The following is a 24536-nucleotide window of genomic DNA, read 5'->3' as shown; positions in this document are numbered from 1 at the left end:
TCAGCCTGTTTCCAAACAATGGCTTTTAGGTTTACTCCAGCAGGAGACATTTTGAAGGCATGTTAGGAAGAATATTAGAAAGCACCACCAAATGGAACAATGAATCTCCCCTGGAAATTTCGAAGAAAAGGCTCAGGCTCCCTTCCCAAGGTGGTTTAAGTGCTGGATGGAGAGAGAAAAGGTCAAATGACTGAAGAAGGTTCTTGACATCTGTGACTCCATGGTATCACTTGAAGATACCAACTATTCCAATATAATAGAAAATAATTTAAAGATCCTCAGCCAGACCACACACTCAGCTGGGATTTGCTACCATCATTCAGACCAATGAGATGGGCTTCAAAAGCATCACAGGTCAGAACAGACACCAGTATGACTTGTACCTCATCAGCTGCTGTACACTTGCACACAGGAGAGCCTCAATCACATGCCAAAGGCTTCCAGACATACATCAGTCATTCTTTCTAACTACCCAGGTGCTAAGTCTCCAAAGGGAACTTTACCTGATACAAATAATCATCTAGTCAGAATTCCTGTTCTTCAGAAATGATCCTAGTTTGCACATTTTAGGCAAATGAAAAATAATGCATAATACTTCTATTCAATAATTTCATCTGGCTTTCTTCATATCTATCATCTTGCTTGTCTTCACAATCCCCGGTCCACGCCACCCCTAGAAGGTGGCATGATGACGTTAGAGGCAGAGACTAAGATCCTGGCGACCCATGTGCTTTCCCCAAGTGGAAATGTCAGAGCTATCGTGGAGCTCACCAGCCCCGGGGTCCTTCCACAGGGGCATATGACCAATATGTGAGGGTGGTCACGTGCACTTCTGCACACATGACCATCTACACTTCGGCTAGACGACTAAAGGAATGGCATCTTTGCTCTTACCCTTTCCTATATGTCTCCTGGTATTTTCTATCGTTGAGTTTCTGTTTACATTAGAAAGAAGTCCAAGACAGAATCTGTTCCTGTTATTTGAAGGGTCGGTGAACCCATCTATGAGCACACTTCGGGAGGAAGCCTGGAATGTCTCCCCAACTCGGTTGTTCAGTTCGTAGTAGGCGACCGAGCACCAGTGCTGGGGTTCCTCGTAACAAACTGGCCGAAAGTCTGGAAGAAAACAAACCAGAGAGCACATGGCGACTGTCATACCTGGGCTGTGTAGTTCGTGATTCCACCAGGAAACTTAGTTAACACTTTTCACCAGAAAGTCGGCTGCAAGACCAAGCATGCCACTCTGCAATCTTTCAGAACCTGTAGCTCTCATGGGAGCTGCTTGGGGCTGGCTCCTTTCACTAGCACACCTGAGATGTAGAGTCCATGGTCCTTGTTCATCTTCCATGGCTAGAGCATTTATAAACATGTGTATTGGTCATGAAGGGACCAGGGAAAACATGACATGAAGAGATGAACATAAAAAAACTGTCGGCCCTAAAGCAAGCGCAGCTCAAAGGAAGCTAGCATGTCAACTCTTCTTTCAGAAACATGTGAAAGATGGCATGTTGCTGTTACTGTGCCCACTTGAAACCTTGTGGCAAACAGTATCATTTTCTAACAAACCAGAGATGGAAAATAATAGTTTGACTATGATAAAGAGCAAATCAATAATGCTGAATAGGACATTAAATTATTTAAGGAAAAAAAAAAGCTTCCACATAGAGGGGCTCGCATTCTGCTTTGTGGACATCTACTTATGCACGGAAAAAAAAACACATTTAAAGAGAGCTGGATATTTCATCAGGAAACCCATGAATGTTTTCACACCCAACATAAAGTTAAGTCACTTTTCTGTAACCAAAGCTCAGAGTTCCTCTTCTTTGCCACCCACACCCTTTCTTTGCCTTTCTATTGATTATATTATCTTTGTCTTCCTTGAATATCCTCGTCATTCTTGCATCTAGAGTGTGTTCCTATATGTACTAAATATAAATTTATGAAATAGATAAATTCGGGGGTTATTATTTCTCTTACAAAAGGATCTTAGTTTATAAAATATTCACTTGGAGTATTTCAAATGGTACACTTCTTTAGAACCTCTCTACTCACGATCTGGCTCATGGAACAGTAGCCTCTCTCTGCATTACATGGAAGCTTAACAATGCAGATTCTTGGACCCCACCCTAAGATCTACAGAATCAAAATCTGCATTTATGCAAGATCACAACGTGGTTTATACAAACATTAAAGTCAAGCAACACTTATCTAGACTATTATAAGATGCAAATTAAATTTTATAAAAACTTCATTTATGTATATTTCTAAGAATACCTCTCCAGCCGAATGAAAGACACCACTATAAATATATGGTAAAAACACAAATAGAATAAAATCCCTAACTTCTTGAGTTCCCAACTCCATACTTAACATCAAGAACTACAAACTTCTAAATGCTAAGTTAAAATAAAAACTAACTTATTCTAGTAATGAAGATAAAACATTAATTCTATGGTACCGAGGAATGTCAAAGTTAAAATGCAAAACCATTCCATTTGCCTCTTAAAACACATGCAAAACAGCAGGCCAGTACATTTCTGGTTCTGTTTTTTGAATTGCTTTGTTTGGGGGTAATAGGAGATACTTTTGGAAAATAGCTACATTTCACTCTTCATCTGCAATTTACCTCCATTTGGTATCGATAGCACTAAATGTCTATCAGCTGTGGCATCTACAGGTTGGCCACTCTGGGTCTCAGAGGCTTCTGTGGCATGATAAGGCAGGGGTGGTGTGTCAACTAAAAGAAAGCAGTAGAACAAAGGAATTGTCAAATCGATAAACCACACAAAGACAGCTGGATCCGACATCTTTCGCTATTAAACTCTTGAGCTTGGTGGACAGCGCTACTCCTACAGAGAGACCATATGAACGTAACAAGGCTCTTCTGAAGTGGCATTGTGAGTGCTCTACAGAAGAAACTGGTTGTTCGGAGAGCCTCACTAAAGCGTCAATTCATTTTCCCTCCGACTTTTGAGTTATCACTGAGTTGTAATGACTTCAGGGCAAGACTTTCACATGCAGGACCTGTTGTTCTTCTAGCTTTTCTCATAGCAGAACAGTCTGTGATCTAGCATGCAAAACACAGAGAAAGCTAAACCTTCTTTGAAGTGAGCTTAATTTTCAGCTTCTATGTTGTCACGAATTGTACAATGGCCATGGGGACGCTCTATCCCTGAGATACTTCAGGATATGCCGCCAAAACACAGAAGAGCTGAAATGTAATTATAACCTTGTACCCAAGGCACACTGAGAAGGACCCTTCTACCCAAATGTCAGTTCTGTGACTGGACAGTGATCACGGTTAGGCAAATGGGATGCATTCCATGGAAAATAATTCATAACACAGTAAAAACTCATGAGGCACAGGGAAAATGGTTTATGGAGGGCCTCAGCACAAAACAACCGATTCCTTCAGTAGGCATGTCTAATGTTAGTTCAGAATGGTCTTGTTACACCCGTGGTGGAATACAACAGCATAAAAGGTTGGATCAATCTGCCTTTGTTGTATCTAATTGTCCACACAAGTAGTTCTCACACTTAGGTGTACAAAAAAATTGCCAGTAGAGCTCGCTAAAAATGCAGATTCCTAGCCCCATCCTTAGCAATTCTGATTCAACAGGTCAGTGGTTAAATGTAGCCATGTACATTTTAACATGCCCCAATGGCAATTCTAATGCAGGGTTCATGGACCATACTAGGAAACCATGGACAAGGTATTTCCTTCTGAGAAAATGGACTATGACTCCTATGACTCTGGTAAAAAAGTTATAAGGCAAGATGGTCCTTTTGTAGGTCTTTGACTAAATACGTCTATTTACTCAAGGGGCAGAACAGGCTGAGCACAGTGGCTCACACCTGTAATCTTAACATTTTGGGAGGCTGAAGTGGGAGGATCACCTGAGTCCAGGGGTTTGAGACGAGCCTGTGCAACATGATGAGACCCCATCCGACAAAAAAAATTAAAAATTAGCTCAGCATGGTGGTGTGCACCTGTAATCCTAGCTATTCAGAGGCTGAGGCAGGAGGATCACTTGAACCCAGGAATTTGAAGTTTCAGTGAGCTATGAACTGTGCCACCATACTCCAGCCTGGGTAACAACAAGGCCCTGTCTCTAAAAAATTAAAATTAAAAAAAGGGGGACTGAAAATAGAATTACCATATAATGTAGCACTTCCACTCCTAGGTATATACCCGAAGGAATTGAAAGCAGTGTGTTATTTACTAGAGCCAAAAGGTGGGAACAATCCAAATATCCAACAGCTAATGAACTGATTTTTTAAAATGTGGTATAGCCATACAATGAGGTATCATTCAGTCACAAAGATGAACTACCGACACATGCCACAACACAAACTGTGAAAACACTTGGCTAAGTGAAATAAGACAGACACAAAGGGGCAAATATTGTATGAATCTAGTATATGAGGTACTTGCAATAGGCAAATTCAGTGAGACAGAAAGTAGATTAGAGCTTACCAGGGGCTGGGCAAGTAGGGAAATGGGGAGCTATTGCTTAATCAGTATGGAGTTTCTGTTTGGGGTGATGAAAAGTTTTTGAAAATAGATATGGTGATGGTTGCACAATATTATTAATGCACCTAATGCCATCAGATTGTACTTTTTTTTTTAAATAGCCTTCACCCAGGCTAGAGTGCAGTGGCACAATCTCAGCTCACTGCAGCCTCCAACTCCGGGATTCAAGCAATTCTCGTGCCTCAGTCTCCTGAGCAGCTGGACTTACAGAGGTGCACCACCACGCCCAGCTAACTTTTGTATTTTTAGTAGAGACAGGGTTTCAACATGGGTTGGCGAGGCTGGTCTCGAACTGCTGACCTCAAGTGATCCGCCTGCCTAAGCCTCCCAAAGTGTTGGGATTACAGGCATAAGCCACTGCACCCGGCCAGATTTTACTCTTAAAAAATGGTTAAAATGGGCTGGGCGCAGTGGAGCACACCTATAATCCCAGCACTTTGGGAGGCCAAGGCGGGTGGATCACCTGAGGTCAGGAGTTCATGACCAGCCTAACATGGTGAAACCCCATCTCCACTAAATACAAAAAAATTAGCCAGGTGTGGTGGCACATGCCTGTAATCTGAGGTACTCGGAAGGCTGAGACAGGAGAATGGCTTGTACCTGGGAGGCAGAGGTTGCGGTGAGCCGAGATTGCGCCATTGCACTCCAGCCTGGGCAACAAGAGCAAAACTCCATCTCAAAAAAAAAAAGGTTAAATAAATTTGTGTTAGATCTAATTCACCACTACTTGAAAAAAATTAACATATGAAAAGCCATTGACCTGTACACTTGAAATGGGTGGTTGTATGGTATGTGAATTATACCTCAATAGAGCTTTTTAAAAAATTTAGAGGCTGAACCAGTAAATCGCCAAGGTTCCTTTTATGCTTGTTTATCTGTGGGTCTGTTACTCAGGTTGGCATTTTGCTGTTAATCATTCAGACAAGAATTATTTTCTTTGAAGTGAAAAGGGCTATGCCTTCGGTGAGAAACTAACCAGCTTCTGCATCATTGTTGGGGTCTGTCCTGCGTGGGTGGGAAGAGGAAAAGGAACATCAACCTGTCAGAGTAATCAGGGCAGGAATTCAAAGTCAGCACAGGCAGTCTTTGTAGCATAGAGGTGTGTTAGGTAAATATATATTTTGCAATACAATTATCCTCCTGTTCCTTAACCAAGGCTCTGTCCTCAAATGACTTCTCTTTCTGTTGTACTTCTTCTTTCTCAGTGAACTCAGCCACTTGCAAAACTTCAACCACCTGTTCCCACACTGAGTGAATGACTCTCAAGCTACCCTCTAGCATCTCTGCCTTCACCCTACCGTAAGTCCTGCTGGACCCCCTCCTCCAATTCACTGCCCTCTTTCCAACCCCACATCCCTGTTTTAGTTCAAGTCCTTATAATCACTTGCCTGGACTGCTACAGGCTACCTGTATGTGATGGCTCTCAACAGCTACTGCCTCCTGAAGGCCAGAGACCACAGTAGTCCCCCTTCTCCACCAGAGATACAGTCTGAGACCCCCAGGGGATACGTGAAGTTGTGGCTAGTACAGAGTACCACATAAACTATGTTTCTTCCTACACATACCTGTGATAAAGTTTAATTTATTAAACGCAGTAAGAGATTAGGAACAATAACTAATAATAAAGTAAAACAATTAGAAAAATATGCCAGCATCACTAGTCTTGTACTTCGTGGCCACTATTAAATCAGAGTGACCTGAACACAAGCACTGCCATGCCTCAACAGTTGATCTGATCACAGAGACAGCTACTAATTGACTCACAGGTGGAGAGCGTCTACAACACGGATACACTGGGCAAAGGGATGATTCAGAACCTGGATAGGCTGGCACGAGGTTTCATCCCCACATACAATTTAAAATTTATGAATTGTTTGTTTCTGGAATTTTCCATTCAGTATGTTCAGGCTCCAACTGACCTCAGGTAACTGAAACCTCATATAAGAGGGGACAACGACATTGTCTTGATCATCACTGCACCTCTAGCACTGGCCCAGTGCTAGGCACTTCGCAGGTGCTCAGTCATCACTTACTGAGTCAATAAAACCTGTGCGTATGGTCTGGAGCTCCACGTCCATGTTCTAATGGCTGTGTGGGCTGGGTGCAGTGGCTCATGCCTGTAATCCCAGCACTTTGGGAGGCCGAGACAGGCAAATCACCTGAGGTCAGGAGTTCGAGACCAGCCTGGCCAAGATGGTGAAACCCCGTCTCTACTAAAAATGCAAAAATTAGTCGGGCATGGTGGTGCCGCCCCTGTAATCCCAGCTACTAGGGAGACTGAGGTGGGAGAACTGCTTGAACCTGCGAGGCGGAGACTGCAGTGAGCCAGGATCATGCCACTGCATTCCAACCTGGGTGACAGAGCAAGACCCCATCTCAAAAATAAATAAATAAATAAAAATAAACAAACGCCTGTGTAGTAATTTATTTATTCAATAAGCAACTGATGAGCAACCACTGCATTTCAGGCTCTGTGCTGGACATAGAAAAAAGAAGGCTCACTGTTTAACGGGGAAAATAGACACACAGGAATTATATAATACAGTGCAATAAATATAATAGTAGACACTTATGTAATTTGCTGAGGGGCAAAAGGAACTAGGTAACTCAGAGGGGAAGAAGCAATTCCCTCCTTATCTTCCCACATTGTATAAGCTCTGTGAGGACAGGCACAATTTTTATTAACCATTTAATTCCCCTTTCAGCAATCCGAAGGCAATACTTGCATATAGTAAGAGTTTAATAAATATCCATTAAGGAAATGATTGTAGGAATAAATGAATGAGGCAGACTGTAACATCTGGCACCAAATGTATTTATGCATGCCTTCAGGAACTTGCCAGCTCCGCATAGTATTTATCTCACACTCATGAGGTGCGTATGTATCTTTTATTCATTATCTCAACTTAGATCCACTTTACAGGTATGGTAGCAAATGCAATTACGACAGCATGCTAGAGGCTCCCTTTCCCTTCCATATGCTTTCTCAATTCAGCAAACTGAAGAGCTCTATATTTAAGCTCTTCACATGGCTTCACATGCAGAAAGGGAGAATGCACTGGCTGGAGTGGGGGCTTCACTTTCTGCCTCACTCAAAGGATGCAGGTATATGTTTTAGGCAAAGGCTTCCTTTGATTGTTGAAAGAGGCAACCAAGGTTAAGGCCTAACACTGATCTTCCACCTTCCATGTTGCTTGTCCTCAGGCTAAGTCTTCTGCTTGGATTACAGAAGTCTTTTAATCTTACTTCTACTGCCTTAAAAAAAAAAAAAATCCTCAGAAATTCCCAGGGATACTATTCAAATCCATTCAGTTTCTGAGAGCTTCCAGAGCATTAGAACTAAAACTAGAGCAAAAACATGTTGTATCTCCAGGGTAACTGCTTCAAAATGGGTATAGTCTTAATCATGTTAAGGCTGATTGCTTTGTCAACTGTTTACACTATATGAATGAGAGTTACAATGACTGTCTTTGTGACTGCTCATCACAAATCATCATGTTGGGCTTATTTTCCCGTATTTCCCCACAGACCATAGTTCTTACTGACCTGAGTGTTGATAGGGACTCTCTGGCTCAGAAGGACTTCCTGGGGAGTGAGGGTAGCTGGCCGTGCACGGGGACTGGGAGAACGCGTGGCTGGGTGAGGGAGGGAGTGCAGAGCACGGAGGCTGCTGGAAAGAGTCGGGATAGGTGGCGTTGTGTGGCATGAGTGGCTCACTGTGCAGGGAGGCGCTGCGGAACTTGGCCAGGAGGCTGAGCTGGGGGTTATATTCACTGTGTCTTGGCACGAGCACAGGAGGCAGCACTAGGATCAGAAAGGAACAGGACAGTTAGAATTGAACATTGCTCATCAGTACACAACAGAGCGGATACTTGCTGTTCTTATCTATTTTTTTGATGATAGAGCTGTTTTTCCCCTTGAGAACTACTCCCATTAGTCTTTGTGCTCATTATAAAACTGTTGATTCAGTCCCCATCTCCACCTAAGAAGCGAGCATGTGAGGAAGCTAAGGTAACAGTCTTCTCCTTGTAACCCGAATCTTAAGCAGAATGTCATCGTTCCCAAAAAATACTTGCAGAAGGCTCTTTCTAGTGTCAGCACTCTAAAGAGACCTGCCATTTATTCCTACCTTGGAAATGACCAGAGCTGCCCTAATACCTGGCCTTCTGGCGTCCTCATAGTTACATCTTTCTTTAATTCTGCCAGAGAAGTCTTTTCTCCCCCCAAGGCAGAATCAGTTTCTATTGCTTGCAATGAAACACTAAGTGATGCCCAGAATGTTTTTCCTCCAGAGATCATGTTGAATTATTTAGATGACCAGACACAATTTCAGGTTCAGTAGCGCTGCTGAAATAAAAACATTTTATGCATCCTTAATGGAAAGATTTCAAGGTGAGTAATTAAAAGTTATTAAGTAAAATACAAATCGTGAATAACAATAAAAGTGACTAAGTAAAAGACAAGCAGCAGCAGGGCACAGTGGCTCACGCCTGTAATCCCAGCACTTTGGGAGGCCGAGGCGGCCAGATCACCTGAGGTTAGGAGTTTGAGACCAGCCTGGCCAACATGGTGAAACGCCGTCTCTATTAAAAATACAACAAGTAGCCAGGTGTGGTGGTGGGAACCTGCAATCCCAGCTATTCAGGAGGCTGAGGCAGGAGAATCACTTGAATCTGGGAGGTGGAAGTTGCAGTGAGCCAAGATCATATCATTGCACTCCAGCCTGGGTGACAACAGCGAAACTCTGTCTCAAAAAAAAAAAAAAAGTAAGCAGCAATAAGAAAACATAAATGATGTTTGTTCATTTTACTATGCTTTTTTGGATTTCATTTTTTTAAAAAGAATGTTACAGTTCTTGATTTTGATTCTATACAAAATTTCAGAATAAATTCAAATTCTTAAGGGAAAGCTTTGCCCAGGCCCTCACGTCCTACTGACTCCTAGAAGGTTACAATGCCGGGTATAAAGTAGCTACTCCAAAAATGTTGTTGGACAGCCATCTGTAACCAACATAAGTTCCAGAGAGAGAGGCAAAGAACACACAAGGGGAAAGTGGTCTAAGAAATAACAAAGGAAAACTTCAAAGAGCTACGAAGGACCTATGTCTTCATATTGAAAAGAGCCACAGAGTGCGCAGAGCTCAATAAATGAAAATAAGATTCCGACCTAGTCTTTCCATCTTGAATTTCAAACATTGTGGTTGATAACTGGAATATTCCAAAATCTCCTAGAGGATCACCACAAAGTCACCTACAAAGAAATGAGAATCAACCGACCTCAACTTCCCACTCCAACCCTGGCTACTAGAAGTCAACGGACCAATGCCCTTCTGAGGACAAATAATTCTTATCCCCAAATTCCACAATGGAAACCACTGGAATAACCAAAAACAAACACAAACTATGAACTAAAATATAGAAATCAAGGACTGAGAAGAGGAGGAAGGAAGAAGATTAAAATACACGTGAGTGAGGCCAGGCGCGGTGGCTCATGCCTGTAATCCCAGCACTTTGGGAGGCCAAGGTGGGCGGATCACAAGGTCAGGAGATCGAGACTGTCCTAGCTAACATGGTGAAACCCTGACTCTACTGAAAATACAAAAAATTAGCCAGGTGTGGTGGTGGTTGCCTGTAGTCCCAGCTACTCGGGAGTCTGAGGCAAGAGAATGGCATGAACCCGGGAGGCGGAGCTTGCAGTGAGCCAAGATTGCACCACTGCACTCCAGCCTGAGCGACAGAGAGAGACTCCGTCTCCAAAAAAAAAAAAAAAAAAAAAAAAGTGTGCATGTGTATATATACATATATATAAATATAAATAAGTGAGTGAAATCCTCATCTTTTATGTTAGAGAGTCAATGATATCTAAAGGTCACAAATTTGGAAATAGATATATAAGCATGTATTATCTAGAGTTACTGTCACAATTCTTAGTAATAATAGAAAGAAATACAAAAGAACTAAGCAAGAATTGTTTAAAAGAGTTTGTCTCTGGGTATAAATAGGACAGATCTTGGTTCTAATCACACTACTGATTTGTCAGTCATAGGCAAGTATTAATAAAAACTCACAAAAAGTAAATGTTCTAAAACGGCTCTAAAAAATAAGGTCTTAAAGAAGGTAAATGTTTGGAATAAACAGACAATAACAATAACAGTGACATAACCCCAAAGTCTGCCATCTGCCTTTGCCATCATACATCTCTCTCTTTCTTAACAAGCAGTAATTTTCAGTTACATGGACAGAAAATAAACTCAAAAGGGTAAATGAAAGGTTTTAAACTAAAATTGCTACAAGTGAGGGTGGCAGAGAAACAAATAATTTCTTCCCCTTTTACAAGCTAGTATTTGTATACATAGGCAGCCTTATGACACCAGAGAACAAACATTCAACATCACCATGAAACAGTGACATGGATAATAAACTATTAAATTTCCTTTAATGTGTTAATATTCCACAACTATGCAAGAAATAAAAGATTATGTGCCTCATGAGTAGTCTGAAGTGAGGAGTTGATACAGCAAATGCGTGTGGCTTCTTTGTCAATGACCCTTCATCAAAACGTTAACAATGTTCAAATAAACACTCACTTTTTTATGAAGAAGAATTTGAGTAATCTCTGTGACTTCAGTTTTAATGTAAAATATCTACGGTGTATTCCTAACACTGATAAAAATATAATGCCTCCTATCCGTCTGAATGTAGAGACTTCTATTTCTTCATGGCCTGTAGATCTGAGGCACCCAGAGAAAATAAATGATACATTTCCTTTATCATAACAACCATCTTGATAATACTTTTTTACCATCTGGGTAAAATCAAAGCCAGTGGATGCTTGCAAAGAAAACTGATGGTTTCATCCTAGTTGTTACTGGACCTGACTGGCTCAGTTGCCTTAAATGTGCACAGATCATATTTTTAAATCCTTTCACTCAAAAACACAGCTATCCCTAATTACTTAATTCCACTTCTACATCTCAACTGCTGCTTGTAAATATGACAGTGCGCTTATAGACACTCATTCCTATCTTATGCCACTTGTAAATACCATGCTATCTTTACATCTCAGTGTTACCCAGGAGGAAACAGCAGAAGGAGTTACAGGGCACATGGGGGTGCAAAGCAGAGCTGGAAAAAAACACTTTTGTCTTTTTTAAAAAAGTCGTGGTTTTGATATAATATGAATATTTTATATAAAAAAGAAATTACACTACTGGAATAACCTCCGGCCTAATGGAGTAAAATCATCATGTACCACAACAGTCTTGCATGGCTTCCACCAGAACCATGCCAGGTAAAGTGTGGTCTGAGGACGGGGACCCTTGGCCAACTGCTGGGGACCAGTCTGTGAAGAAATTAGTGCTTAGAAACTTTTCACAGCAATTTCACAGTTTATATTTCTTTAAATACTTTTTAAAATTGGGCTTATATTTTCTAAGTCTTTTTAAAATTTCATTTGCCTAATAATTTGTCTGTACTATAAAAGTATTCGTTTGAAGGACTGGAAATTAAAAAAATAAAAACTGATCCCTCACCACACATAACTCGGAAAGCACTGAAGTCAATTATTCAAGTGGGTGTGTGGATGCAAAGAAAACGGGAACACAGCCTTCAATGTATCTACAATAGATGGCCAAAAAATGAGATTTCAAAGGCAAAACTTCAGCTTTATGACAAATAGGAAGTCAGCAAACTTGTTTAATGTTAACATTTTTATTATTCTTAAAATATTTACTTTAAATATGGATAGCTAACTAGATATAAAATCTACTTTTTCTATTAAAAAAATCACAAGAGGAAGAAAAACCTCTGTAACTTAAACATTACCTTAAATTAATATAATCTTTACACCCATCTTTCCTTCTGGAAATTCACAGCTGAATTATGATAAAATGAAATCTATTTACCATATGTAAAACATTCACACCATCATTCCTAAAAGAATCTTACAGAACAGGAAAAACTAAGGGCCAGGTGTGGTGGCTCACACCTGTAATCCCAGCACCTTGGGAGGCCGAGGCAGGCGGATCACGAGGTCAAGAGATGGAGACCATCCTGGCCAATATGGTGAAACCCCGTCTCTACTGAAAATACAAATTAGCTGGGCAAGGTGGCACATGCCTGTAGTCCCAGCTACTCAGGAGGTGGAGGCAGGAGAGTCGCTTGAACCTGGGAGGCGGCGGTTGCAGTGAGCAGAGATTGTGCCACTGCACTCCAGCCCGGCAACAGAGCGAGACTCTGTCTCAAAAAACAAAAAACATGAAAAACTAAAATGTCAAACAGTTCTTTAAAATTAGGCTTTTGAATATTCAAAAGGAAAACCAGGTACATTTTACAAGATAATTCTTACAAGTTGTTACATTTTACAACTACATTATTCAGGAAGAGAGAAATGATTTTTTAATGAACATTTTTCCATTTGGGCATATTTTGGATGCTTAATGTAATTCAAATCTTTGAAACACAAAATGGAATCAAGTCATTTTATTATAAGCGTAGACATTATTGACTTTTTTTTTTTTTTTTTTAAAGTAAACGAAGAGAGTCAAAACGAAGCAGGGAAGAAGGGAGGAAAGCAACTTGTTCCAGGATTCTGGGGAAACACATCAGATTTGCCAAGCATGTGGAACCTTCTAATACCTTCTCAGCCAGGGCCTCAGTCTCTGAATGGGCTGTGGCAGGCATCTACACACAGGTAGATGACTTCCTTAAGTTCTGGGAGCTGGAAAGATCACTTAGCTAACACTGAGGTAGGCTGGGCATGAGTCACTTATTGGATACTGTTTTAAGGTTAACTGAACCTGCCTATGTAGATGGGACCATCTCTTCACTGGACATGGGCAATTTCCATGAGCTAATGTGTCAGTGTTTGGTTTCCTGGGATGAGGCAGATGGCCAAAGAGAGAAAGCTCTCGTAAAACTGTGTTCGTGTGTGGAATGCCACAGAAACAATCAGAGAATCACAGTGAAACCCTGTTATAGCCAGTATGAAGGAACAAAGATAAACACCTGACTTCTCCAAGAGAAGGGGGAAATACAGACAGACAGATATATATATAAAAAATACACACACACATATATAATATACATACACACACACACACATACAGGGGTGTGAAGGGTTTTAGAAAGGTACTTTCCTATACAGTCATGCACTGTGTAATCACGATTTTGTTGAGGGACCACATATAAGACAGTGGTCCCTAAGATTATGATACTGTATGTTTAGATCTGTTCACATACATTCAATACCACTGTGGTCAGGATTGCCTACAGTATTCAGTACAGTAGCATGCTGTGCAGGTTAGTAGCCTAGGAACAACACGCTACACCATACAGCCTAACGGTGTAGCAGGCTATCCCATCTAGGTTTGTGTAAGTACACTCCAGCGTGTTCACACAAGGAAGAAATTACCTACTGATGCATTTCTCAGAATGTATTTCCATCATTAAGTGATACCTATCTGTATTTAAAACCATTTTTCAAAATAACTGCCTGGAATGATTTCCAGCAACTCTTTCACTGGCTGTTTTCAGACCTACATACAAAATACCTTCTACTTACCTGAACTCGAACAAAGTAGCAGCCAAAAACCCCGCCTTAGTTCTGTTTAGTACAGTTCAGTTCAGTTGTTTGAGCGGGGGAGGATGATGTTTAATTTTTACAGCTCATCATTATCAAGGCTGTTTTAAAAACCTTTCAGGACCCCAAGAACTGGTAAAAGATTATGTCAACTTGTCCGAGATACCTCAAAATAAAACTTTTATGGGAGTTTTCTCTCTTTGATTAGTCATCTGCCTCATTTTCAAAATCACAAAGCTTACAAGCATAATGAAATCAATTTGAAAGTATCGTCTCTCTAGATTTTTCTGGCTAGTTTATTTTCATTCCTTCACACTGGCTATAACAGGGTTTTACTGTGATTCTCTTCGGATTGAGTGTTTCTGTGGCATTCCAGGCAGGAATATGGTTTCATGGGAACCTTTTTTCTTTGATTGGACATCTGCCTCATTCCAGGAAACAAAAATGTGGACCAGTCCCTCAAAACTGAACCTCCCTCTCCTCTCCTCTCTCTTTTGGGACAGGTCCCTGTTTGCTGGTACCCCGTCATTCTCCATCAATGGGGCACACGCCCTTCACTCGGAAAATAAACCTCAACGTGGTAAAGACGACCCACCTGGAGTCTCCACCCGGCGGTAGTGGTAAGGGTTAATGCACACCTCTTTCTGCTTGGAGCCAAATGGGAACTCACAGCACTCCAGTGGCTTCAGCTCGTGGTGGGACTGCAGATCCGGCCAGCGCCACACGCGGCAGTAGATCACGTGGGGCAGGCCCTTGCGGTGGGACACCTGCAGCCGCCCGTCCAGGGAGCGGGGAATCGTGACGCACTTGCTGGGCTGCCCCGGGCAGCTGAGCGCCCTCTCCAGCTCGTCCATGGCTCCTTTCTTCTTCTTTAACTTCTTCACTAGAGAGTCCACAGCCTTCTCTGCCCACTTTTCCTCTTCATCTCCTTGCTTCCAGCCTAGCAGTCTCTTCACTGCGGGGCTGGTGAAGGAGAAGAGGGAGCTGATGGGAGTGGTGGAGTGCATAAGGGGCCACAGCAGGCTCCGGCACGCACGGGAACCGCACAGCCCTTCACGGCAAAGTGGGCGGCGAGTAGCTCTCCAAGGGTGGCATAGGGACCAACCCGCCCGTTCTTCTGGGAGCGGCTAGAACCAATTCAAGTTGGGAAGTGTGTTGACTTTCTCCTAAGCCCTTGAACAGGCTGGCCAATTCTGGAAAACACAAGACTTCAATTAGTTTAATCAGGGTAACATTCAGAAAAAGTTGAAGTTGGATAGAAAGAGGTGATCCACACCTGCAGTCCCAGCTACTCAAGCGGGAGAATCGCTTGAGCCCAGGAGGGTCGAGGCTGCGCCACTGCACTCCAACCTGAGCAACAGAACCAGGCCCCAAAGTTGGATAGAAGGGAAGAAACATTCTTCAAATGTTTTAATTTGAAAACTGTTGTCTTTGACTCTGCCCTCTTCTCTATTCCCTATATCCAGGTCTCAGGTCATTTTGCCTTCAGTCTTTGGAGTTTGTCCCGTTCTCTCCATTTCCGCCGACACCTGAGGTCTGGCCCACCACACCACTCCTCTGAAGTAGCATCTCCCCTTCTCTCCTTCCATTCTAATCCACTTACTCCCAAACACAGCTCTTAGCACTTTCCCATTTAAGAAATCACAGTGGCTCCTTGGTCTCCCAAGTGTAAACTCCTCTGCCTGGGTTTTTCCAGGGCCTCCATAATCTTCCCTCAACATATGTTCTTTCTTTCTTTCTCATTTTTAGTTTGCACAAGCAATCTATCTTCTTGTAAAAAATAAATACTAATAAATAAATAAAAAAAAAAAAACCGGATCGTGAATAATCTCACCACTCCCGGACAGCCACACTTAACACAGTCTTCCAAACTACTTTTCAGGCCAGTGGCTCTCAAAGTGTGCCCCAAGGATCCCTGGGAGTCCCTGAGATCCTTTTAAGGGGACTATGAGGTTCTCTCTTTTCCAATTACTTATTTGTGTGAACCAACTTCTCTTTACACACTTCAACCAAAACAACATAGCACAATAGAGTATATGGAGAAACAGATAATGACAATCTAGGTGCCATTTATTAAACAAGTATTAAATAGAGTTGCAGTAATATAAAACAGTAATACTCTTCTCAATAACTTTTTTGAAAACAATGTTTTAAATAAAAATATTTTATGTTAATATAGCATAGTTTTTAATGAATCAATAAATATTTTTAAATTTCTTAGTTTCAATTTTTAAAACGGTAAAAATTAATAGATCCAGCCCATAGAAGAGTTCTTTGTTCTCGATGATTTTTAAAAGTGGAAATTTTTAAGACCCAAATGCCTGATAACTGCTTTTCTAGAAATTATACACTATCACAGACACAAATACATACGCAAGAAAGCGCAGCTGTCAGGTTTGTGATTTGGTATAAAATTGGCTGAATTCTTCTTTGCCCTCTCATCCACAGGAGATATTCTTTCCCAGTTATTTAGCAGTCTTATTTAAATTTCTTGAGGTAGAACTGTATTTCCTCTTCTGTGAAACAGTTGGCTTAAACAAAACCTCCTCCTTCTTCCAGATTTTAGAAACCAGCCGCCTCATTGATGTTTAAAATGGCTGGCTGGTAACATTTTGGAGCAAGCTGACTCAAGTATTTTGGGCTATTGGAATCAATGTAGCTCATAGTCTCCAACAATTGTTTGTTTAGTAAGCATTAAATATAATCTTCTCCTTTGCTTCCCTGGAGGGCAAGCTGTACCTTTCTGAGTCCAATTCTACAAACTTCTTTTGAACATAGGTGCCTTAGAACCCCCTGCTAAGGTGATCATTATCGGGCACCTCAGGTGAGGAGGATGGCAGTATGGTCCCAGAAAAACGGATGAGATTTAATGAGTAGAAAGCAATAGTCACATCACTTAGTCCTCACCTGGCATTGTACAGAGATAAACGATGACAAAAGGGAGAGTTGAGAGCGCCACAGCTGCTCTTTTTCGCGTGGCATTTTGACTTACGCTCAGTTTTATTTGGAAAGGTTGCTTTTGTGGCTTCACAATCATGAATTTATAAAGTATACTTCCGTCACTGTGTTCAAGTTCTATTTACTTAATCTAGTCAGGCTGCCTTAAAGCAATGGCTGAAGAGGGTTAGGAGCTTTAAGGAGAAGTCTCATGATAGAATAACCTGAACCCCAGAAGAGTTGTGAATTCTGCTTAGTTTTACATGGGATTCATTGTCAGTAAGTTGTGGCATAGATCTTTAAGCTGAGGTCAGTTGTAGAGAAAAGCTTTTTATAAAACCACTCGGCAGAGTTAAACCAAATACACCTTTTAGAAACTTTTGCTCCATGAAACAAGAAACGGTTCCCTAACCCAGGTTTTGTTTGGTTCATTTTTGTAAACTGTGGGTGCCTATTTACCAATGGCATGTGAACTGTATTGGAACAAAACAGCTTTTGTACAAACAAGAAAACAAAATAGACTTTATTGCAGAGCAGCTGACAAAAATAATAAGTATAATAATAATCATTTCATTAAGAATTTTCATTCAGAACTATGTGCTGTGTGTGTGTGTGGCCGGGAGGCGGTGGGTGGGGTGTGTGGGGGGGTGTATGTGTCCAGGGTCACAGTGGAAAATTTACTTGTTAAGTTGGGTTACAACAAAAATGTTTGAAAAGCACTGCTCCTAAACCATACATTCTTCTTGAAACTGTCTGAGGTTTACCTTGATGAGTGACCTTCAGTGGCCACCATACTTTCTCATACCTTGGGGAATTGCCATCTAGTCATGAATCTAGGGTCTGAAACACCTCAGCTCTCTGCAGACCAATCTCACTGACACATTTCAAATCATTATATTTCAAATCATTATAGACACATTATCATTATAAACTGTCTCATGACAGTTCCAAAACTATGATTTTACTGCTGCAAGATACCGATCCTGTCCCATTAAACGCAGGCCCTTGCATTAAGGGAGGCCCGGAAGAGTTAAATTTAGAACTTCAAGAGTGATAAACACCCAATTCCTAACAGCGGCCTCCAGGTAGGCTAGAAATAGAAAATATCAAAAAGATTTTAATGAGGCTGACTGGTGGGTATACAGATGTTCAAAATAGTATTTTCTATGCTTGTTTGTATGCTTGACATATTTTTAATAGAAAAATTAAGTGTAAAAAATGAATCATGCCAGGTGTGGTGGCTTACAGCCTGGGTCCCAGCTACTCAGGAGGCTGAGGTGGGAGGATCACTTGGGCCCAGGGGTTTGACTCTGCAGTGAGCTATGACTGCACCACTACACTCCGGTCTGGATGGCAGAGACCCCGTCCCCTTGTCTAGGTTGTTTCTATTTGTCCAGGCAGTGTACTCTAGGGTTCATAAAGGTTATTCATTCTCATTCCTATAATGTTTTAGCCACTAGGAGAACAAAGGACCTCCCTGTTTGTCTCCAGGTGGTCATCGCCCTGACATTAACAGTGCAAGTTTGTTCAGTTGTGTCAACCTGGCTCCGAAGAGCTTTCCATTGTCAGAGAACTGAAATGCCCACAGACTCTAAGCCCTAACCCACTGTCATCTCCTGATAACTCCATGGCCCAGGTTCACCATAACAATGAAAACAGAGCACCCTCAGAGCGTTCAGTGAAAAAACAACTGGCTGCAAAACAGGAGGAGGGGCGATTAATATTTCTCTCAGTTACTACATTTCTAAAAAGTGCAAAGAAGAATGAAACAAACAATAAGTGAGCAAAACCTGAGGGGGCGGGAAGGCTGGAAAATTCCTGAGAGGATAACTGGGCTGCACTTAAAAGGATTTAAATCACAGTTAAAAAAAAATAATAATAAACTGGTCGGGCATGGTGGCTCTCGCCTGCAATCCCAGCACTTTGGGAGGCACTGGCAGGCAGATGGCTGGAGCTCAGGAATGTGACACCAGCCTGGGCGACATAATGAAACACCATCTCTACAAAAAATACAAAAGTTAGTTGGGCGTGGTGGCGCACACAGGTAGTCCCAGCTACTTGAGAGGCAGAGGCAGGAGGATCACCTGAGCCTCTGAATCGAAAGTTGCAGTGAGTCATGATTGTGCCACTGGACTCCAGCCTGGGCAACACAGGGAGACCCTGTCTCAAAAAATAATAAAAATAATAAAAAAAAAAATATAAACTGTGGTGGATTAGGATAATTTTCTAAGATTTTTTGGTGTGGTATAGTCTCACTTTTGTAAGAAAATCGTGTATCCCTGTCACAGATCAACTGTGTGCTCTTAGGCAAGTCGTGTTGTCTCTCTGGATCCCACTCCCTCCTCATTTGCAGATCAAGACAAGGCTCAGTCTCCAGGGAAGGGTCTGCCTGGGAGATGGGTCCATGACTCCATGGCTGTTGGCTGGATGTGCCACATGGGATCTCAAGACCTGCTCAGCTGCTTTGATGCTACTGGGACTACCCGTAGCAGTCGGAGCGTGACCTTCACTCATGACACTTCATAGCACAGAGCAGGGCAAAAGAACAGCTCTGACACGGCTATCAAACTGACCCTGTTAACAGCAAGTATCATGTACCAACACGAACCAATTCCCACTTTGCTCTCCAGCTACTATTTCATTTTAGTAGTATTTGAATTACTGCAAAGGAATAAGAGTAAAAACATATACTGGGCATTCCTGTGTTTGAAACCATTGGTCAGTGCGTGATTAGCGTTCATAACCCCAGATCCCCCACAAAGCCTCCCGCTGGTCCTTAGAGCTTTCCTTCTTTGGGGCAGAGAGAAAAAAACACCATGACTGTCCTTTCTCTGGAAAGGACACACTTCACACACTCGCAGCACAAAAACAGTACTTTTTTCTTTTTCTGGCATCGAGTTTTACAATAAACCCCAACTGAGTAAGAAAACAACTTCTCATTTTCGAGTCTTTTAAATAAACAAGCCCACTTAAAAGAAAAGCAGTGCTGACCACATGCATACACCAGGATTTAAGTGCACATAATTCCACAGTAAAAAACAATTTACCCGGCTGGGTAACAGTTCAGGAGACATAAGCTTTTTTTATTTTAAGTTGACGGTTTTAAATCCAGCTCCCATTAGCAGTTACTGAAGATTATTTCCACTCAGTTGATCTCCTTGGAAGGTTCAGTTAGTGATTTTAATCCTGAAGAAAATACAATTTAAAAACTACCATTTAAGATGACGCATTCCTAAGCCCTGGGCACATGGAGCCTTTGAGCAATCCTTCACGGGCACTACTTTTGGGTCAATGTGGCCAAGGCCTCCATCACCTACCAGGCTGCACAATGCGGTCAGCCCGGGGGGTCAGGGAGCACGTGTTTGTTCTGCGAGGGCCTAGTCCAGAAACAATCACCACGATAAAACATTATGATTTCCTTATTTGTTTTTGTCTTTTAATTTTTCAAGCTTATCAATTTTGACCCTCTAATCCATGACCAGCATTAAGTATACCTTGGTATCTATAAAACAGTTTACTAACCAATTTAGAAAGTGAACACTTTTGCTGAAGGAACATTTAACCCCCTCCAAGAAACACTGTTATCTAGACTATTTCTGCAGCACTTTTTGTACACCGGTAATTAATACAGCCATAATAAATGCTTATTTTACTTTACAATAATTTCTTTATACTTTACACACAAGTATAAAACTACGTCCAAAAGGACTTCTATCTAGAAAACAGTTGGCTGTTATTATCACCACTGGCACACACGTCTTATACTGTACAACTTGAGAAGGAACTGGGCTTACACACACACACACACACACACACACACACGCACGTATATTTAATTCAAATTTCTCCTCCCTTACACTAGCCTGGCATTCCCATATGTCCCAAATGAGTAGCAATCACAAGTCATATTATAAGATATAAATAATCACTTTATGCATATGCCAGTTCAGTATCATGCGGTTGGATACATATAGAAAAGGTATCATGATTTCATCTTCTGGAAAGCGACTTTTCTAGCTGTATTCTGAGGTTTCCTAAATATCCATGAAGGGTCAGTTCTAGTTCTCTGGGTGGAATACCTTTGGCCCACAGCACCAAAGAAGACAACAGAAACTCAGCTGTTTGTAATGGGAGTTCTATCCAGGGGGCCGTAGAGAGATTCCAAGCCATTTGTGGACATTTGAATTGCTCAATGTCCAATGGGTGATTGTACAAATACTGGGTTTTTTTAAGGCAACGGTCCATAGGTATTCTTCTTTAAATTCTGAAAAGAGCCTGTGACCCCCGAAAGGTTAAAACAACAACAACACTGAATTAGAAAAAAGGGGAAAAAGAGAAAGTAAGAGTGAGAAGGGAATAAGCTAAAGGGACTGTAGAGAGTAGCTGACTATTCTCACTACGCGGGTGCTGGGAAGAGCCTAGAAGGACTACAATGCATGGAAATCATGAGAAGGTAGAGGGGAGACAGGCAGATGGCCAACACATATTGACTATCTTCATGATAATGCCTTAAGTACATTTACTCGCTGAATCACTGTCACAGCTGCATGTGCTTATTAACCCCACGTGACATGTGAGGAAACCAAGGTACACAGAGATTAAGTACCTTGTCCAAGGTCACACCACTAGTAAGCCAGGATTCAAACCCCTGAAGTCTGGCTCCAGACACCCTAAGCCACTGCACCATAATCCCGCTCCCAAAGGACATGGGAGGAAAGCAACATGGGTGCATCCCGACAAGCCGAGACGGACAGCAAAAGACCCTCTGAACCCAAGGCTGGACCTGAGCTGTACTGAAACACAGGAGGATGGGAGATGGAGCCTGAATGGTGGAAATGTGAAAGAGAAGCCCTCCAAGATCTCCTCAATCTCCAAAACGTTGTGGCTCTAAAGGGGCATGAAACACAACAGAGAGGTTGGCTCTGTCTCCTAAAGGAAAGGACAAACCTGAGCTGAGCTGCATGTCAGCCTCCATTCAGTCATTCACAGATCTCAGCAAATGGCCCTGATATGAATGCCAATCATGTGCCAGGCCCTGCCCAGCGGGGAGCAAGGCAGACATGGCCCTTGTCCATATAGGGCTTAGAAACTGTTTGGATATGAAACATGTAAATATTAACAAGTCATGAAGTCTTATGCAGGAACAAACATGACTGTGGGTCCAAGGACCTGCTTGGACTTCCTGGTGAAGACCCCCGAGGAGGTGACAATGAGATCAAGAGGACAAGAAAGTGCTGCCACTCTAGGGGCTGTAGAGTGAGACCTCCAGAGAAAAATGCCAAGAGGGTGGCACAGGGGTGGAGAGAATTCCATGCATTTGGGTAACTGGAGGAAAAACTGTGGCCAAGGAAGAGTGGGCAACGGTGTGAGTGGCTGGAAGTGAGGCAGGAGGGGAAGACACGAGTGTCCTGTTGGAGCTGGAAAGCAGCATATGGAAATGGGTTTTATCTAAAGTGCAAAGGGGAGCCTTTGAATGGGTTTTTTTTTTTTTTTCTTTTTTTTTTTTTGGAGAGAGGAGGTCTATGCTGGTCTTGAACTCCTGGACTCAAGTGATCCTCCTGCCTCTGACTCTCAAAGAGCTGGGATTATAGGCATAAGCCACCATGTCCAGTCTGAACGGGTTTGAAAAACAAAGAAGTTAAATGATCTGACTTCATCTTTTTTCTTTTCTTTCTTTTTTTTTTTTTTGAGATGGAGTCTTCCTCTGTCTCCCAGGCTGGAGTGCAATGGCACGATCTCGGCTCACTGCAACCTCCACCTCCTGGTTCAAGTGATTCTCCTGCCTCAGTGTCCTGAGTAGCTGGGATTACAGGTGCACACCACCACACCCAGCTAATTTTCATATTTTTAGTAGAGATGGGGTTTCGTCATGTTGGCTAGGCTGGTCTCGAACTCCTGACCTCATGTGGTCAGCCCGCCTTGGCCTCCCAAAGTGCTGGGATTACAGGTGTGTCACTGCGCTTGGCCGACTTGATCATTTTTAAGTGATCATCCTAGTTGCTTATATGGAGAATAGATCAGATGGGAGAGCAAGTAGAAGACAATGCAGAAGGACAGGTGAGAGAGCTGGGAGACCCGGCAGAGGAAGTAGTTACTGGGAAGGTGAGGTCAGTGCGGTGTGTTTTGTTTAAAGATGAGGCTTCTAGAGAGAATCTTATTCATTTTACTGATTATCCATAAAAAGGAGAGATGCATGTGGCAAAAGATACAAGTGGGACAACAGAAGGGAAGAGGAGTAAACGGGAGCAGACACAGGCAGGTTTGTCTATCTGGTCACAGGATGATGAGGGTGGTTCCCTCTGAAAACTCCAAGGTCGCAGAGAAGTTAGTGAGACAGGCAGGACAGATTTGAGGAGCAAGGCAAAGGTGGGAAGCAGCCACAGTGTGGGAAAGCAGAAGTGTGTTCTGCATAGAAAACAAAAGACAAACTCCAACAGGAGCCCGTCAGCCAGGGCTGACAACAAAGCCACTGCAAGGGTCCCACTCTGAGGAGTTTCAGAAAAAGGAGCTCTACTCTCAGAATAAATGAGCACTGCTGTTTCAGGGTGTTCAGCCTGAAACCAGAGTTGGTTACGGATATGGCTTGGCTCTGTGTCCCCATCTAAATCTCATCTTGCATTGTAGTCCCCACTTGTCGAGGGAGGGATCTGGTGGGAGGTGACTGGATCATGGGGGCAGATTCCCCTCTTGCTGTTCTCGTGATAATGAGCGAGTTCTCGTGAGATCTGGTCGTTTGGTAAGTGTCTGGCGCTTCCCCCTTCTCTCTCTTTCCCTCCTGCCACCATGTAACATGTGCCTTGCTTCCCCTTCACCTTCTACCATGATTGTAAGTTTCCTGAGGCTCCCAGCCATGTGAAACTGGAAGTCAATTAAACCTCTTTTGTTTATATAAAGTACCCAGTCTCAGGCTGTTTCTTTATGGCCGTGTGAGAATGGACTAATACAGTTTACCGCTGGGCTCTTTTCACCTTTATGATAAGAGAAGGTGACCAGAGCTGGATAAAGAGGCAGAAGAGCCAGGCAAGTATTTGGGCACTTATGTATAACAGATGCAAAAATATCACTGCAATCAACTCCCAAATCATACACTGATCACGTTATAATGAAAGTAGGTGGTGCTCTCAAGTGGGAAAAAGCAACATTCCTAAATATGTTTTGTGATATGCATGACACTCAGCACCTGGAACTGAGGGAGTGGGGAGACATTCTGAAATGGGAATACAGAGTGTTTGTGTGCTTTACTAAAGGATGTGATCAACTTGATCGGCTTTTGAACGCTTTTAATATAATAGCTTAGAGAGGAAGGGCAAACACTTCCATGTGCCAGAGAGGATGCACATGAAACTGACCACATTCATTGCCTCTGGAAAGGGAATGTGGCCAGAGGAGAAGGGTGAAAGACATTTCAGTTTGCATTTTATAGCAACTGAAAAATGCCTCCCAAGTCAGAAAAAAATCACAACAGAAAACTGAGAAGAGGACTGCA

The 24536-nt window shown here is 42.3% G+C and overlaps 1 protein-coding gene across 2 annotated transcripts in view; it reads right to left on the bottom strand.

The window, feature by feature from the left end:
- Positions 1–24536, bottom strand: part of SMAD9 (SMAD family member 9) — a 74720-nt gene that overhangs the window by 21301 nt on the left and 28883 nt on the right. The window contains exons 2-5 of one of the 2 annotated variants that reach the window (XM_023208829.2): positions 14709–15306; positions 8081–8338; positions 2627–2737; positions 895–1116 (exon numbers count right to left, since the gene is read on the bottom strand). In XM_023208829.2, coding sequence (XP_023064597.1) covers positions 895–1116; positions 2627–2737; positions 8081–8338; positions 14709–15120 — 1003 coding nt within the window. In that variant the 5' untranslated portion in view covers positions 15121–15306. The remainder of the gene's footprint in view (positions 1–894; positions 1117–2626; positions 2738–8080; positions 8339–14708; positions 15307–24536) is intronic. The other variant, XM_023208830.2, reaches the window with a different exon arrangement.

This window comes from Piliocolobus tephrosceles, chromosome X (assembly GCF_002776525.5).
Source record: "Piliocolobus tephrosceles isolate RC106 chromosome X, ASM277652v3, whole genome shotgun sequence".
In the NCBI taxonomy this organism is placed as follows: Eukaryota; Metazoa; Chordata; class Mammalia; order Primates; family Cercopithecidae; genus Piliocolobus; species Piliocolobus tephrosceles.
The sequence above is the reverse complement of the archived record's forward strand: the minus strand, read 5'-3'. Positions and strand labels throughout refer to the sequence as shown.